The 15,479-nt window shown below is 33.9% G+C and overlaps 1 protein-coding gene across 10 annotated transcripts in view; it reads left to right on the plus strand.

Moving 5' to 3' along the window:
- VPS13B (vacuolar protein sorting 13 homolog B) overlaps positions 1 to 15,479 on the plus strand; it is an 805,543-nt gene that overhangs the window by 445,705 nt on the left and 344,359 nt on the right. For 6 of the 10 annotated variants that reach the window (XM_058699594.1, XM_058699588.1, XM_058699591.1 and 3 more), the window contains 4 exons: positions 6,319 to 6,490; positions 6,989 to 7,103; positions 9,673 to 9,814; positions 13,130 to 13,538. In XM_058699594.1, coding sequence (XP_058555577.1) covers positions 6,319 to 6,490; positions 6,989 to 7,103; positions 9,673 to 9,814; positions 13,130 to 13,538 — 838 coding nt within the window. Of the gene's footprint in view, positions 1 to 6,318; positions 6,523 to 6,988; positions 7,104 to 9,048; positions 9,116 to 9,672; positions 9,815 to 13,129; positions 13,539 to 15,479 lie in introns of those variants that run through there. The other 4 variants (XR_009253621.1, XM_058699592.1, XM_058699595.1 and 1 more) reach the window with 4 other exon arrangements.

Below are 15,479 nucleotides of genomic sequence, written 5' to 3' on the forward strand. Positions count from 1 at the left end.
TGTTCCCTGAGAAATATCTTAAAATAATTTAGCTCCTTTATTTGCCATAAATGGCAGGAAGATTTTTGTGAATACTGTTAGGGCTTTGATCTAACTTTGCAAATTAGAAGGTGTCTATGTATTTGAATATTTAATGTTTAATTTCTCCTCTCAAGAAAATAGTTATGTGGGGATCAAGGTTAACTATGTATCCATATGAGTTTAAATTTACGCCTTTGAGAATTAGCCAGTAAATGATGACATCTGAAAATACAATCATTGTTTTCTCCTGTGTGTATGAATGCTCCATCTATGACTCAGTCTGTGGTTTAATTCATCCAGAATTCAAACTTTGTGCCCAAGTTTTCATTTCTCATTTCTCTTTGTTTATTGTGCTGCTAGAACTGTGTATAAATGATCTTTGTAATTTTCATTCCTTTACTTTTGAGTTCTAGCATATTAGATATGTTACTGTGATCCTTTGGATTCCATTTTTAACTTATTTTTATTAATTTTGAAGAATTTGGCTGTATATTTGAATATGTTACTTACTCAGTGGGAAATACTGGATGTGAAATAACTCTCCACTACCATCCATCCCCTCTTACCTTTATTATTAGTGGATAACCCTAATTTAAGCAACCCGTACAATGCTTGGTGTGCAGATTGGGTTTTAAACACATTGTTCTTGAATATGTGGATGTTAAATGATTTGGGAATATCAACTCATTATGATTGAAATAAATCTGATTTATTATACTCTACAGCATGTATATATTAAGTCTCTTCAAATATATTACAATGTGAATTCATAAAACTGTATGAGTTTATTTTTTAAAAAGTTTTGGTCTTTTGTTTTAAACATAATTATTTTATATTTTTTATCAGATTTGTCCAAATTTTTTGAGAGTCTAATCCTGTTGTTAACTCTTGCTCATAGTAGATTGTTTCCTTATGTGTTATGTAACCTTATATTAAGAGTTTTTCATTAGCCTGTGAGACTTTTACATAGTGGTTGAGGCCCTATTCCCACAGAGGTTTTGTATGTTTATATCTTTGATGGACTACAGGGGTTGTTTCTAGCCCGAAACCCCTTTACTTTTAATTTCATACCTAGAAGTTTTTTGAAAACATGTGGCAGTACAAAATCAAGCCCTCAAACCTATATATACCTCAGAATTGTGTTTAAGAGTCTCTAGGATACCTTGTTTATCTATGCTAAGATACATAAGTCTTTCCTTTTTGGGGTTTATTCTCTTGTGTTTTCACATTTTTTTAATTGGATACTTAATAATATTCATCTTTAAAAAATTAAACATTTAAAACAGAGTCTTTTTATCCTAAGAGGAATTTATAATATGGCATGGATATGTGCATACACATAATATGTAGGTGGACTGCGAAATTTAGCTCATAATGGATTCTGCTTCCTAGAGACAATTCTGTACCACATAGAAGGAGGAGCAAAACTTTTGTTATATAAGAAAAAAATATAAAATGCTGAGTGTATGTGAGAATACTGATTTACAACTCAACCAAAAGTAAAAATTAACACATTAACCTCTAATGTTGTAAGTTTTGCTTCATGGCAAAATTTGACTTACATTCTTATCCTTCATTGATTCAGTGATTAAAATTGCTTCTAGTTTAAAAAATATGTGTTGTGTGTGTGTGTGTGTGTGTGCGCGCGCGCTTAACATCCATCACCATACATAGTTACAAGTTATTTTTTCTTGTGATGAGAACATTTAAAACCTACTCTCTTACCAACTTTCAAACACACAATACAGCATTATTACCTATATAGTCATCATGCTGTGCATTACATCCCCAGGACTTATTTATTTTATACCTAGAAGTTTTTGTCTTTTAACCCTGGGCACCTATTTTGACCCATATTCACTTTAAATTTAACTGAAAATAAGTGCATTATAAATAATTACTGGAGATTGAGGAATGAACCACCTCATGCCAGTTTTTTAAGTTTTTATTTAAATTCCAGTTAGTTACCATACAGTGTAATATTAGTTTCAGGTGTACAATGTAGTGATTCAACACTTGGATACAACACCCAGTGCTCATCACAGCAAGTTCACTCCTAATCCCCTTCACCTATTTCACCCATTCTCCCACCCACCTTCCCTCTGGTAACCATCAGTTTGTTCTCTATAGGTAAGAGTCTGTTTCTTGGTTTGCCTTTCTGTTTTCCCCCCTTTGTTTGATTTGTTTCCTCACTTCCACATGTGAGTGAAATCAAATGGTATTTGTTTTTCTCTGACTGACTTTGCTTAGTATTATACTGTCTAGTTCCATCCATGTTGTTGCAAATGGTGAGATTTAATTCTTTTTATGGCTGAGTAATTTTCCATTGTGTGTGTGTATACACATATACATATATATGTATAATATATACAAACCACATCTTTTTATCTATTCATCTACCAATGGACACTGGGCTCTTTCCATATCTTGACAATTGTAGATCATGCTGCCATAAACATCAGTGTGCATCCCTTTGAATTAGCATTTTTGTATCCTTTGGGTAAATAGTAGTTACCCAATTGCTGGATCATAGGGTTGTTCTGTTTTCCAGAATGGCTGCACCAGTTTGCATTTCCACCCACAGTGCAAAAGGGTTCCCCTTTCTCCATATTCTTGCCAACACACCTGTTGTTTCTTGTGTTGCTGATTTCAGCAATTCTGACAGTTTTGAGGTGATATCTCCTTATAGTTTTGATTTGTGTTTCTCTGATGATGAGTGATGTTGAGCTTCTTTTCATGTGTCTGTTAGCCATCTGGATGTCTTCTTTGTAAAAATGTCTATTCATGTTGTCTTCTGCCCATTTTGTAATTGGATTATTCATTTTTTTTGGTGTTGAGTTTTATAAGTTCTTCATATACTTTGGATATGAACCCTTTATCAGATATGTCATTTGCAAATATCTTGTCCCATTCTATAAGTTGCCTTTTAGTTTTGTTGATTGTTTCCTTTGCTCTACAGAAGCTTTTTATTTTGATCAAGTCCCAATAGTTTATTTTTGGTTGTTTCCCTTGCCTCAGGGGACATATCTAATAAGGAGTTGCTATGAGGTCACCTTAAATTTGTTGTGCTTATTTATATAGATTATGTATCTAGGGAATGCTTTGAAATCACAGTTTTAAATTTTTCGTTTCTAATTAATATTTGCATTCAAATAAGTTCATAAATTTTTAAAAATTGCTACTATATAAAGTACTGTTTTTCTCATTTGCATCAAATACATTCATTATTTTGACTATGAAGAGTTCACTACAAATGAATCTGGTTTTAAAAAGTACATTCTTAACAATTATCTGTATTAAGTAGGAGTATTTGTTTATATGATCCTTGGGTGATTTATACTTTATGAGTAATTTTTTTAATGTTGACATGTTGGTAGGAAGTACCATACTTTTCAGTGAATATAGCTCTAGCTTCCTGAATATCCATCTGGATAGTGGTAGAAGGGGAAATAGGCGTAAGAGGCGTAAGTACGAAGCTTAAAAACAGTTCATCATTTTCCCCACCCTTGCATTGAAATAGCGAGAGCAAAGGTAGTGCAAACCACAGCAGGCCACTTGTCACTGTTGACTTAAGTACAAACCGTGGTGGAAGTGTTTAGCCCTTTGGGAAGTTTTGTGATTGAACAAGAATGCTGGAGTTATTTTGATAAGGGAGTGGAGCAGTGTGGCCAAAACTATGATCATCCCTGAACTCTAAAGCAGGCCAAGGATGAAGGGCTGCAGTGTTTGCTCTTCCAGATGAACAAAGATAAATTCAGCTAGGAAAATAAACTCAGTCTTTTGGTCAATTTGCAACAGAATGGTGAAAGAATTGAACTGTGTATTTTAGAACTTGGCATAAAGAGGTGTGGGAAAATAGTTCAGCATCTTCAATTCTGGCTCTATTTTTGCTATATAGATTTGGAAATAGAGCAGAAAATTAATGCACAAACATATTTAACAATACCACACCAAATGTTGTAAATCCAAAATGAAAACTGAAACTGCATGAGGAGGGAGAGCAACTTTTTCAAAAGTGCTTAGTTATTAAATTTGAAGCCACCATGTTCTTAGCATTCCTACTGAATATACCTAACAATATTTAAAAATCTAGGTCTCATTGATTTGAGGTGCTGCTTTCTCCACAGTTTCCATTCTTGGGAGTATGATGTTCTTCTAACTGTTGAAGGAAAATTTAATTTATGAATGCTTCTGCTATAAGAATTTACCCATAAAGAAAGGCATGTTGACTATATTATATTATCTTTTATTGAATTTGACTTTGTAAAATGCATCCTTTTCTGGGATTAGTTTGTGCTTTTCATTAGATGTTGTGTTACTTTAGACAGCAACCAAAACCCTGAATTTTTGTATCGCTTCTCAAATTGTAAGAATTTCAGCTGTAGCAGAATTAGGACTATTTATTTTGGAGAAGCATTTATATGAAAACATCACGAACAGGAAGTTGTTTGCCTTGTTTGGTGTAAATGTAACAAGGAATGGCTTCACTATCTTCAGATTTAAGTCTATAATTTTCTGTCACAGTAAATCACAGGACACTATTGCTTTGCTGTGTTTGGTGTCTAAGTATTCCAACAATAAGTACTTGTCTGTTCTTTTGTGAAAATCTTCCCCATTAAGTCTCCTTTGGGGTGTTCAAGGAAATTAAATTTTCTTCTGATTGAAAGAGATTGTAAAAATTATCATGAGGTCAAGGTAAAAACTTCATGTAGGCGCTGAATATACCTGAGTAGAATACATGCCTGTGCTAATGAGAGCAGAAATTTTTGGATTTACATAAGGTTTTACTCATCGTCCCTGTTGTTAGCTGTCAGACTAATGGCTTGACTAAGAGATGAGTGGCTTCTGTCCTGAGAAACTATCCATAGAAAGCAATATACTGACCATGTTGTGTTGTCTTCTATTAAATTTTAAGGGATGTTTTGTTCTGGCTGTTGACTACTGGTCATGACTCCTTGGCATAGGAAGTGAACATTTTGTTTGAGACATTCAAAGCAACAAAGAACTATTAGAAGTTGAGTATATATGGCAAAGGAAAAGGTGCTAAAGTTAGAAAGATGACAAAATGAGAAAGGCAAGAAGGTATAGATAGAATACCAAATTTTGTAAGACTGTGAGCATACAATTTGTAAGTAGTCGTTCCATTTGTTGGCGATAATTATACCTACTAATTATGAATTGTTTATTATATGTAATCACTTTATGTTCATGTTCTTTTTTCTTCTTAACAACAATTCTAAAAGATAAGTATCAAAATAACCATTTTGCAGAGGAGGAAACAAACATGAATAGGGTCTGAAGAAGTCCTTAACCTAGTGTATCATGCTGCTTTACCAGACTATGTTTAAGTACATATAACTAAAGTTTAAAAATATATACACGTCTTGTAAATAAGCATACTATAGTGTATTTGATCAGTTCTCAGAGAATGGGTTTGGGCTCCTGAGTATTTTTGAAAGTTTTAAATGGACTGCAAAGGTGGGATTTTAAGAGCCCAAATACTTGGTAGCTAGTCCTTAAAATAACACAATACGTGAGAGTGATCACTATCCCTGACACCATCTCTTCCTGTCTTGAGGCTGAAGTTATCCAACTCCAAACCAGGATTTATAATTTTCTCCAGACCATGTAACAGCTGCTGAAAACATTTAACGAAAACAAGGACTACCAAACAAACCTTTTACAGAAAGTTTGTTAGTTCCAAATGTGGGAAATTACATATTCGTACTTCATTATGTATTTGTTGAATTAAATAAGCTCATGGTCTTTACCTTGAGCCGTTTAGCCATATAAGTCATTGTAAAAATCTGTTGTCGGCGTGCCTAGCTGGCTGGCTGGCTCAGTTGGTAGAACATGCTACTCTTAATCTTGGGGTTGTGCATTTGAGCCCCATGTTGAGTGTAGAAATTACTTCAAAAAATTAAAAAAGAACTATTATCAAATCCAACTTTTTAATGTCTTCTTGTAATATGTGAGACATAATAAATGTTCTATTTCTTACTCCATGCTTATTATGGTAATCACTTTGCTATGGATATTGCAGATTCATACATAAGTGCTGTATAGCAGGGGTAGACAAACTGTATAAATGGCTCGATAGTAAATATTTTAGGTTTTGTGGCCCATAGTATCTCTATAGGAACTACTTAACTGCTAAAAAGTAGCCATAGGCAATAGGTAAATGAATGAATATGGCCATAATCTGGTAAAACTTTATTTCCAGAAGTCGAGCCTTCAAAATTTATCATTTTTTATAGTTATTTTTCTTTGTTACACACTTGTTTTTTCTCATTCCAGGGAGATTCTGTACAAGCAGGTGATGACTCACCATTTTCAGATTCTGTTACCTTGGAACAAACTACAAGTAACATTGGTGGATCCAGTGGCCGTGTTAGTCTGTGGATGCAGTGGGTTCTCCCCAAAATTACTATAAAGCTCTTTGCTCCAGATCCTGAAAATAAAGGCACAGGTACAGGGTTACTTTTCTTCTCTGCTAAAAAGGTAAAATATTAAACATATTTTTCAAAGAAATAGTAGAACCTAGTTTTATTTATCACTGTCATTTAAAGTAAACAAACATCATTAGGTCTAATTTAGTTGCTTTCTATTAGCAATATGTAAATTTTGTCTTTTTATATTAAAATTCATTCCAAAAGCCAAGTAATTTTTTCATTGGTTTCATTGATGTGTTATATCATTTTCACTAAAAGTATGCAAAGATTGTTAGATACAGTACTTCAAGCATCAATGGATTTCTTCTGTCTTGAAATAGGTGCTTTATCTTAATCGTGAGGCCTATATTGATGTTACTTTTCCTTATTATTGTAGAATCCTGTATGGTTAATGAACAGAAAGTCTCATTTCCTCTCTAGGAGTTAAGGATGTATACATGAACATTAAATGTAAAACACAAGGTTTTAATATTGATTGTGAGGTCAATGCTGATTATGTTTGCTTCTTATTGCAGAGCTTTGTATGGTCAGTGAACTAGAAGATCTCAGTGCTTCCATAGATGTTCAGGATGTATATACCAAAGTGAAATGTAAAATAGAAAGTTTCAATATTGATCACTATAGAAGCAGGTAAATAATAAATATGGGAAAAGCTATGCTTTCTTTGAACACAGTCTTATATAAGAATTTTTATATTTTGTTATTTTTTGAAGTGCTGTACTTATTCCCAAAGAGAGTTCTTAACAGATAAATTGATAAATTTTACTTGGTATTCATTCATATATGGAATATAACAAAGTTTTGTTTCATGCGATGGCAAATCTATTCATAAATACCCATATTGCCATATTAAATGAGCTGCTTTTACTAATCATCTCAGTTTGTTATTTTTTATATTTGCAAAGATACTGGAGACATAGTGGATGGTTTTGTTTTTGCTGTATACTTGCTGTCCACTCTCCATATGAGTTAAATCACAGATTAAAATGGAGCGACATCTCATGGCCCTTTGTGCTTTGGAGACTTTTCTTAATCTCTCATTTGACTAATATACATGTGGTAGATATTCCTAGAACCAGATTTTTCTTGCCCTAATAACTTTCTATCAAAAGTATTATTGTGGGCAAATATAATTTATTTATAATAAATAATAGTAAAAAAATAAAGTTTTAAACAACTGTATTTTGGGTTTTTTTTAAATGTTTATTTATTGTTGAGAGGAAAAGAGAGTGTGAGTGGTAGAGGGGCAGAAAGAGAGAGGGAGGCACAGAATCTGAAGCAGGCTGCAGGCTCTGAGCTGTCAGCACAGAGCGCCACACGGGGCTTGAACTCGTGAATCGCGAGATCATGACCTGAGCTGAAGTTGGATGCTTAACCGACTGCAACAACCAGGCGCCCCCAAAAAGTAAAGTTTTACATATCCTCACAAAGATACATAGCAATGTTGTCATTAATTTTTCCCAAATACAAAATAACTAGCACTTTTTGGAGTTTTTTGGGGTTTTTTTTTTTTGCTATTCTGGAATACTACTCTGGAATTTGTATTTTTTAATTGAATTATAATAAAACACATTTTTTAAAATTATTTTTTAAACAGCATCATATTTTTAGTTTCATATTAATTTAGTATAGAAACAGCCTTAAAGTCTGTTTTTTGGATTCATAATTTTCATTCAGCAGTTATTTATTGAGTGCCTGCAGAACCACATCTGTTTCTGTACTTTTACTGGTGCATCATATACCCTAAAAACAGAATCTTTTTTCTTTAACAGGTTTCTAATTCTGCATTAAAAACATTTGAATTTTTATTACTTATCATATTGCGTGTCACACATATCCTATTGCTTATGTCAATGACTATCAAATCTATCTAGCCAAAAAATTGTGTCATAATTACGAAGTTCAAAATATTTTGCTGGGTATATATTAAAACCTGTTGTAATAGTAGAATGTTATGAAGCATATATTTTCTTTTATACTAACCATGAATCATTAATTGATCTTTGATAATGTAATGTTTAGCTCTTTAGATCCTCCTGAATAGTATATCTCTATATGATAGATATAGATACATGTGATACATGATTATTTCAAGTGATACACGATTATTATGTTATAGCTGTAATAATTTTCTGATGATGTGAACATTATAATCTATGTTCTAGATCATCAATGACTTTACTGTTAAATTATGTAAGTTTTAAATATTTACCCATTGATTTATTCAAAATATTTGTTGTGTGTTATGTGCACTATGCTAAGCACTGAGGATGTAGTATTGTAAGAAAAATAAACATAAATCATGCTTTTAGGGGCCTTGTGGTCTCAGAGATAAGGTAGAAATAAATAACCAATCAATAAGTATACAGTTTTACCAATAAGACAAATGCTTCTATTATGCAAAACTACCCAGGGTGTGGTGCTAAAATAAATTGTTCTTGATTGCATTGTCAGTTCCACGTTTCAGTTCAGTGTAGTGTTGTTTACATAGTAACTATTTGAAATAGTTATATATGCTCAGTTTTTAACTCAGAAAAATTGAAAAGAACAGATAAGGTGAACTTATGTTTTCCAGGCCAGGGGAAGGTTGGCAGTCAGGACATTTTGAAGGAGTATTTCTACAGTGCAAAGAAAAACCTGTGGTGAGACTCATTTAGTAATTATGATTTTTTGAAAATATATTATAAACTGTTTATCTTTGTTCATTCATGCAATAGGACTAATGGTTGCAAGAATTAGAGCTCAGATAAATTCTTTTTGACCTATTCTTCCAAAATTACATTACAAAATAAAACTACTCCTTTAAATGCTTGTGTTTTGTAACCATTTTCCTATTATAGCTTTTAAGTAAATTTTTCAAAAATCAAAGGTAGGATTGCTTTTATTAAAATGTTTTATCATTAATGTACTATTATGTTGATGTTTTAGAAGTTTTTCCTATTCATAAGTGAGTTCATGTTGGATTGTCCTTTATCATAAACTAATAGTAGTAATTTGACACTAAAAGCAATTATTTTTCATTTACTTCCATTAACAATGCTTTTGCAGAAGATGGTCCAGACAGAGGCCATACCTAGCAGGGGCTCAAACCTGAGCCCATGCAAACTTGAGCAAAATTAAAACTATCCAGATTTTTTTGCTTATGGCTTTTATTGCTTTTTGTCTTTTCACCTTCTTTGCTCCTGTCCATCACCTCAAGCCTTGGGGAAGAGTGTTGGTCTTTGGGGCAATGTGGAGGTGTCTTCCTTTCCTGTACTGACAAGCTGAACAGACGCACCTTGTTGGTTCGACCCATCAGCAAGCAGGACCCTTTCAGTAATTGCTCTGGCTTCTTTCCTTCTGTAAGAAATCATTTTAAAATTATGCTACAGAACTCCCACTAACAGGAAACCAGAGAAGGAATTGAACTATCCATAGAGTCAACTCTTGATTTTTATCTTCCTCTGTGTCATCCACTTTGTAAATGAACTCTACTTTACTTTTAACTCATAGACTGATTTTCTAGTACCATCTAATTTGTTTCTGAGTTACTTGCATATACTGTTTTTCACTCTGGTTTTGTAATTACAAACTAACTTTACCATCAGCATAAGAAAATAGAAGTGTAGGACATTAAGTGTAATGTTTTTTAAATTGTGCATGTATTGAATAATCAAGAGTTGACCAGACTGCTTTGTCTTTTCTTTTATGGCTTTTACTTAGATTGCTTTTTTCCCCTTTCTATTATGCCATTTCCTTCTCACAACTAATCCACATTACCGTATTTGGTGATCTTGAATCTGGACAGGGCTATATGCCTGTCATTGCTGGATATAGGATGAACACTAGACTGTCCACCAGTGGCTTTTAGAAGTTTAGAACCTTATTCTTTTCTAAGTGGTACAATATATCTGGATATGTCATTAAGCTAATTATTTTAAACGCCATTCTTAAAGTCAATACAAATGCATATAATTTAAAAATATTAAGAACAGATTACCACAATGATAATAGCAATTCTCTTAAGAATTTAAAAAAAAATTTTTTTTTTCCAACGTTTTTTATTTATTTTTGGGACAGAGAGAGACAGAGCATGAACGGGGGAGGGGCAGAGAGAGAGGGAGACACAGAATCGGAAGCAGGCTCCAGGCTCCGAGCCATCAGCCCAGAGCCTGATGCGGGGCTCGAACTCACGGACCGCGAGATCGTGACCTGGCTGAAGTCGGACGCTTAACCGACTGCGCCACCCAGGCGCCCCAAGAATTTTTTAAATCATTGCAAACATTAGATGTTTTCTTAGCATGTGTGAACTATTTCCTCTTTTTTGTAGCTCAAAAGGAATTTAAGACCTAGATCTTTAAAAAGGTGATAAAATTAGTCAAATATTTTAAACAGTTGTTTAATATTGTATTTGAATAGCAAATGCTAGTTTCTAATTGGATTCTGACATTTTTTCTGGAATTTTAGTCTGGAAAAAACGTCTCTACATGTGGCTTTTATATCAGTGGAAATTCTGTTCAGTTTTATTTTTATTTGAATGGTATTGGTGTCTCTGAGAAACATTCTTAATTTTTTTACGTACTTAATAATTTTAATGTATATTCATGAAAAAACCCAAACTTATTAATGCCCTTTAAAATTTTTCTGCATTTTTATAATACTTCTTTAATTATCAGTGTTTTCTAACTTTTCATTTTAAAGAGTATAAGATGCTGATTATTACCATATGAAAAGTAATATTTACATTATCTCACTCCAGCTAGTATTCATTTATTTTTTCATTTTGTTCCTTGTACATTAAGGGAGTTGAGGATACAACAGTTCAACAAACTTTCTCTCATGGGGAGTTTACATTCAAGAGTACCTACGTTCAATATGTTTAAAATATGTTTTCCAAATCAAAACATTCATACACTGAAGCACCTTTTATACTGTTTCCAGGATTCAAGCATAGCCATTAAGGAGGATTTGAGTTAGGTTATTTAGATTAGTGGTTGATTATAACCCTGCCCCCCAAGTCCAGTTTAAACATCTAAATACAGACAGTGTTGTTGCTGTTGGGCTATATCACAGCCATCGTTCTCCATCCAGTGTTTCCTGTTACCTAGCAAGATGGACATAAGACTGGTAGCACGTTTTCTTGCTTTACTGTATTTCCTTTTCCGTGTAGAAAGCAAAAGGAAAGGGAAATCAGAGAGGCAGCTAGAAAGTTGGGAACAGTAAAAACAAAACAAAAAAACACCTCTGAAGGCAGCAGGACAGTTACAGGAAATTTCTTATTTTGCACATCCATTTAATGCCTACTTCCCAGGTTATTTTTAATGGTCAGAAAATGAGGTTAAAAAAGAACATAGACAAAGATAACTAACTTTTATCTTACCTTTGTTCATTGTAAAGTCCAGATTAAAAACAAAATCAACAGTGACAGCTAAAATGCCTACTATTTTCCCCTTGCTGTGTCACTAGGTGATAGGTAGCAATGTGAGAGGAAGAAAATGGAAGCAAAAGAGCTTCACCAGTGCTGGGATAACATAGGCCTGGGCACTTTGCTGCTTTGCCACTCTCACTTTTTTCCTGTTTGTTGTTCTTTCTCAGTGCACTTCCTCTCTCAACATCACGCATTGGACTATAATAACCTAAAAACTTTATCAGGCCCTGGGAAGAGAGGTTGGAAATGTGTATAACACCTTAACTTTATGTTGAGTGATGTGTAAAATAGGATTTTATGTACATTAATTGGTTCAGGAAAACTTTAAGAGCTGTCCTTTAATGTTGAAAAATAGAAAGTATGCATTTTATTTCACTCTTCAAAGTATGCTGTTTTACTACAATTTGTTTATAGTGTGTAATTTGAATATAATTGGACATGTTTTGTCAGAAGTATTGATGATATAATGTTATAATTTTTACTGTCAGTCAAATGTCGTATGTGTATTTATGTAGCATTAAACTCAAGGAATAGGAGTTTGAATTGTGAGAGAGTTGATAGTTAGGTTTTGTAAACAGAATGATAGCCACTGAAAATAAGCAAGTTCTAAAAGACAGATGTTTTATTTTTGTGTTATGTTACTATCTCCAATAAACATGCATTAAATGATTGGTTTAGTTATCAAAGCATGGTATCAATGAAGCTCTTTTTATGGGCTTAGTCTCATATACATTAGCCAAATTATTAAAAGAAAAAACTCTGCTCTCATAAATGTTAATTAAGTCGAGGGAAGTCAATCATCTTTTCTATTCAGATTGTTTGTTGATTACAAATGGAAGAACATTACATGGTTATTTCAGTTTCATCTGCATAAACAACGTCTCTGTGATCCACATTGGTACTTTTAATGAAAAATTATCAAGAATGAAAAGGTAAAATCCGGAGATGTCTTGTTGCAAATTCTGAATATCACAGAGAATGTAGAAATCATAGACACAGATACAACAAAGTTTAATTGCCTCTCTCAAGATCTAGACTAGAACTCAGGATTTCTAATTTTCAGTTCAGCATTCCAAGTCTTAGATGGTTTTTCCCCATGTGTGGAATTGATCAGTAATGTGCTCATCAGAGGGTGTAGACATAGTAAAAGATTATAATATCAACTGAGATTATTTTCTGCTTTCACATAGTTTTTTTTTTTTCTTTTTTGTAATGAAGTTTGTATTGTGATTTCCTCTTTCTGGAACAGACAACAGCAAAACTCCTAGATGGCTCTCATCAGCAGCATGGATTTCTCTCTTTGACATACACAAAAGCTGTAACAAAAAATGTCCGCCACAAGTTAATATCAAGAAATGAGCGAAGAAGTTTTCATAAGTTATCTGAAGGTTTAACGGATGGTTCCCCTCATTTTCTTCATGAAATTCTTCTTTCAGCACAAGCTTTTGATATTGTCCTTTGCTTTCCTTTGCTTAATGCCATTGCAAGTATATTTCAAGCAAAATTACCAAGGACCCAAAAAGAGAAAAGAAAATCTCCTGGTCAGCCCATGAGGAGCCATACATTGACTTCACGCAGCTTACCTTTGATTTATATCAACACAAGCATAATCAGAATTTTTGTTCCAAAAACAGAAGAAATGCAGCCAAGTATTGAAGGTATGGCCTTCAGAGGTTTTTGTGGTCTGATTTTACATAACTTCCATTTAGGGAGTTTAGTTTTTTCTATTCTTTTTTAATATGGCTGGTGGTTGTAGTTTGTACTCTGGTGTGTTTTAGAAAGAGTAACTATGTTATAGTCATTTTACAACGAAACCTTTAGGAGATATGTCAGGATACTGGGTTTGTTTCTGACTCAATTACTAGAGTAAAAAGTAGATTTTTTTTTTTCATCAGGACTTTTGCTAGTGAAGCTTATCTTACTGTCATTTGTTTTATTATCTCAAATTTTAGGTTCTATATACCTAAGGTAAGTAGAAATTATTAAAAAAAAAAAAAAATAGCCAACACCCAAGGTTCCTGTGGCTTCTTCCAGGCTTCTCAGTGCAAATTAACTTAGGTTTTAAAATGAAATGAGGGGCGCCTGGGTGGCGCAGTCGGTTAAGCGTCCGACTTCAGCCAGGTCACGATCTCGCGGTCCGTGAGTTCGAGCCCCGCGTCAGGCTCTGGGCTGATGGCTCAGAGCCTGGAGCCTGTTTCTGATTCTGTGTCTCCCTCTCTCTCTGCCCTCCCCCGTTCATGCTCTGTCTCTCTCTGACCCAAAAATAAATAAAAAATGTTGAAAAATAAAAAAAATAAAAAATAAAATAAAATAAAATGAAATGAATTTGGGGCACCTGGCTGGCTCAGTTGGTAGAGTATCTGACTCTTGATCTCAGGGTTGTAAGTTCAAACCCATGTTGGGCATGGAGCCTACTAAAAAAAATAAATAAATAAAATGTAATGAAATGAATTTAGAATCCCACTGCCTCCAACCGTGAGAGTAACTTTTAAATTTTTGCTTCCCCCATGCTAGAAAACAGTGAAGAACTTTAAGGATATTGAGTGAAGTTCTAGTATAGTGGTTCACATAGTATGAACTTGGAAGTTACAGAGACCTGAGTTCAAATCCCAGATTTACTAGTTCAGAACTGTGAAATTTAAAGCAAGTTAAGTCTAAGTTCCTACATATAAATGGTAATAGTAGTGCTTGACTTGATGATAGACCTTACTGACAGCTTACTTTTCAATGATGACTACGTGGAGACTACATGAATAGTGCTAGCTGCATAGTTAGCTTTCAGTAAATGGCAACTGAATCAGCAGATGTGCCCATTCTTTTAAAGTAGAGTATCTGGAAGTCCCCCATTTCACTACTGCTTATATACCTCTTTGGCCAAAACATAGTCATATGGCTACACCCCACTCTGAGAGAGGCTGAGAACAGTATTTCCCTAGGTGGTAGGGTGCCCAGCTCATAAATTAAGGCCATGTGAATTAGAAAAAGAGAGAATGGTAGTTGAGGGATAAGTACTAGCCTCTGCCACATGAAAACAGTAAAGCTTTTTTTTCCCTTTTAGTTATTATGTGGAGGAGGAAGAGCTTGAATGGTCAGTGATAGCAAATAAAAAAAAGAAAAGCATCTAGTTCATTCTGTTTCTTCTTGGAGCCTAGTCTGTCTCTTGTTCTGTCTCCCAAAGGCAAGTCTTAATTGGGGAAAGTTATTCTGCCTAACATTATAAATAAAGTTTTATTCAAGGTAATGGTCCTTTTTTAAAAAGTTCCCTAAGTAAAAAATAAATTTGTAGAGCTTTATAGTTCTTAATTACCAACATGTATAGAGATAAATTCAGTGTATTATACTTAGTGGATATTTTTAAATGTTTGTTTGTTTTTAAGAGAGAGGGAGAGCAGGGAAGGGAAAGAGAGAGAGGGAGAGAGGATCCCAAGCAGGCTCTGCACTGTCATCACAGAGCCTGACGTGGGGCTCGAACGCACAAACTGTGAGATCATGACCTGAGCCAAAAGTAACTGACTGAGCCACCGAGTTGCCCCTGTACTTCATGGGTTTTTAGTATTAACCAGTTCCTATTTTCTTTCTGATTTTTAGTAGAACTGTCA

This window comes from Neofelis nebulosa, chromosome 14 (assembly GCF_028018385.1).
Source record: "Neofelis nebulosa isolate mNeoNeb1 chromosome 14, mNeoNeb1.pri, whole genome shotgun sequence".
Taxonomy (NCBI): Eukaryota; Metazoa; Chordata; class Mammalia; order Carnivora; family Felidae; genus Neofelis; species Neofelis nebulosa.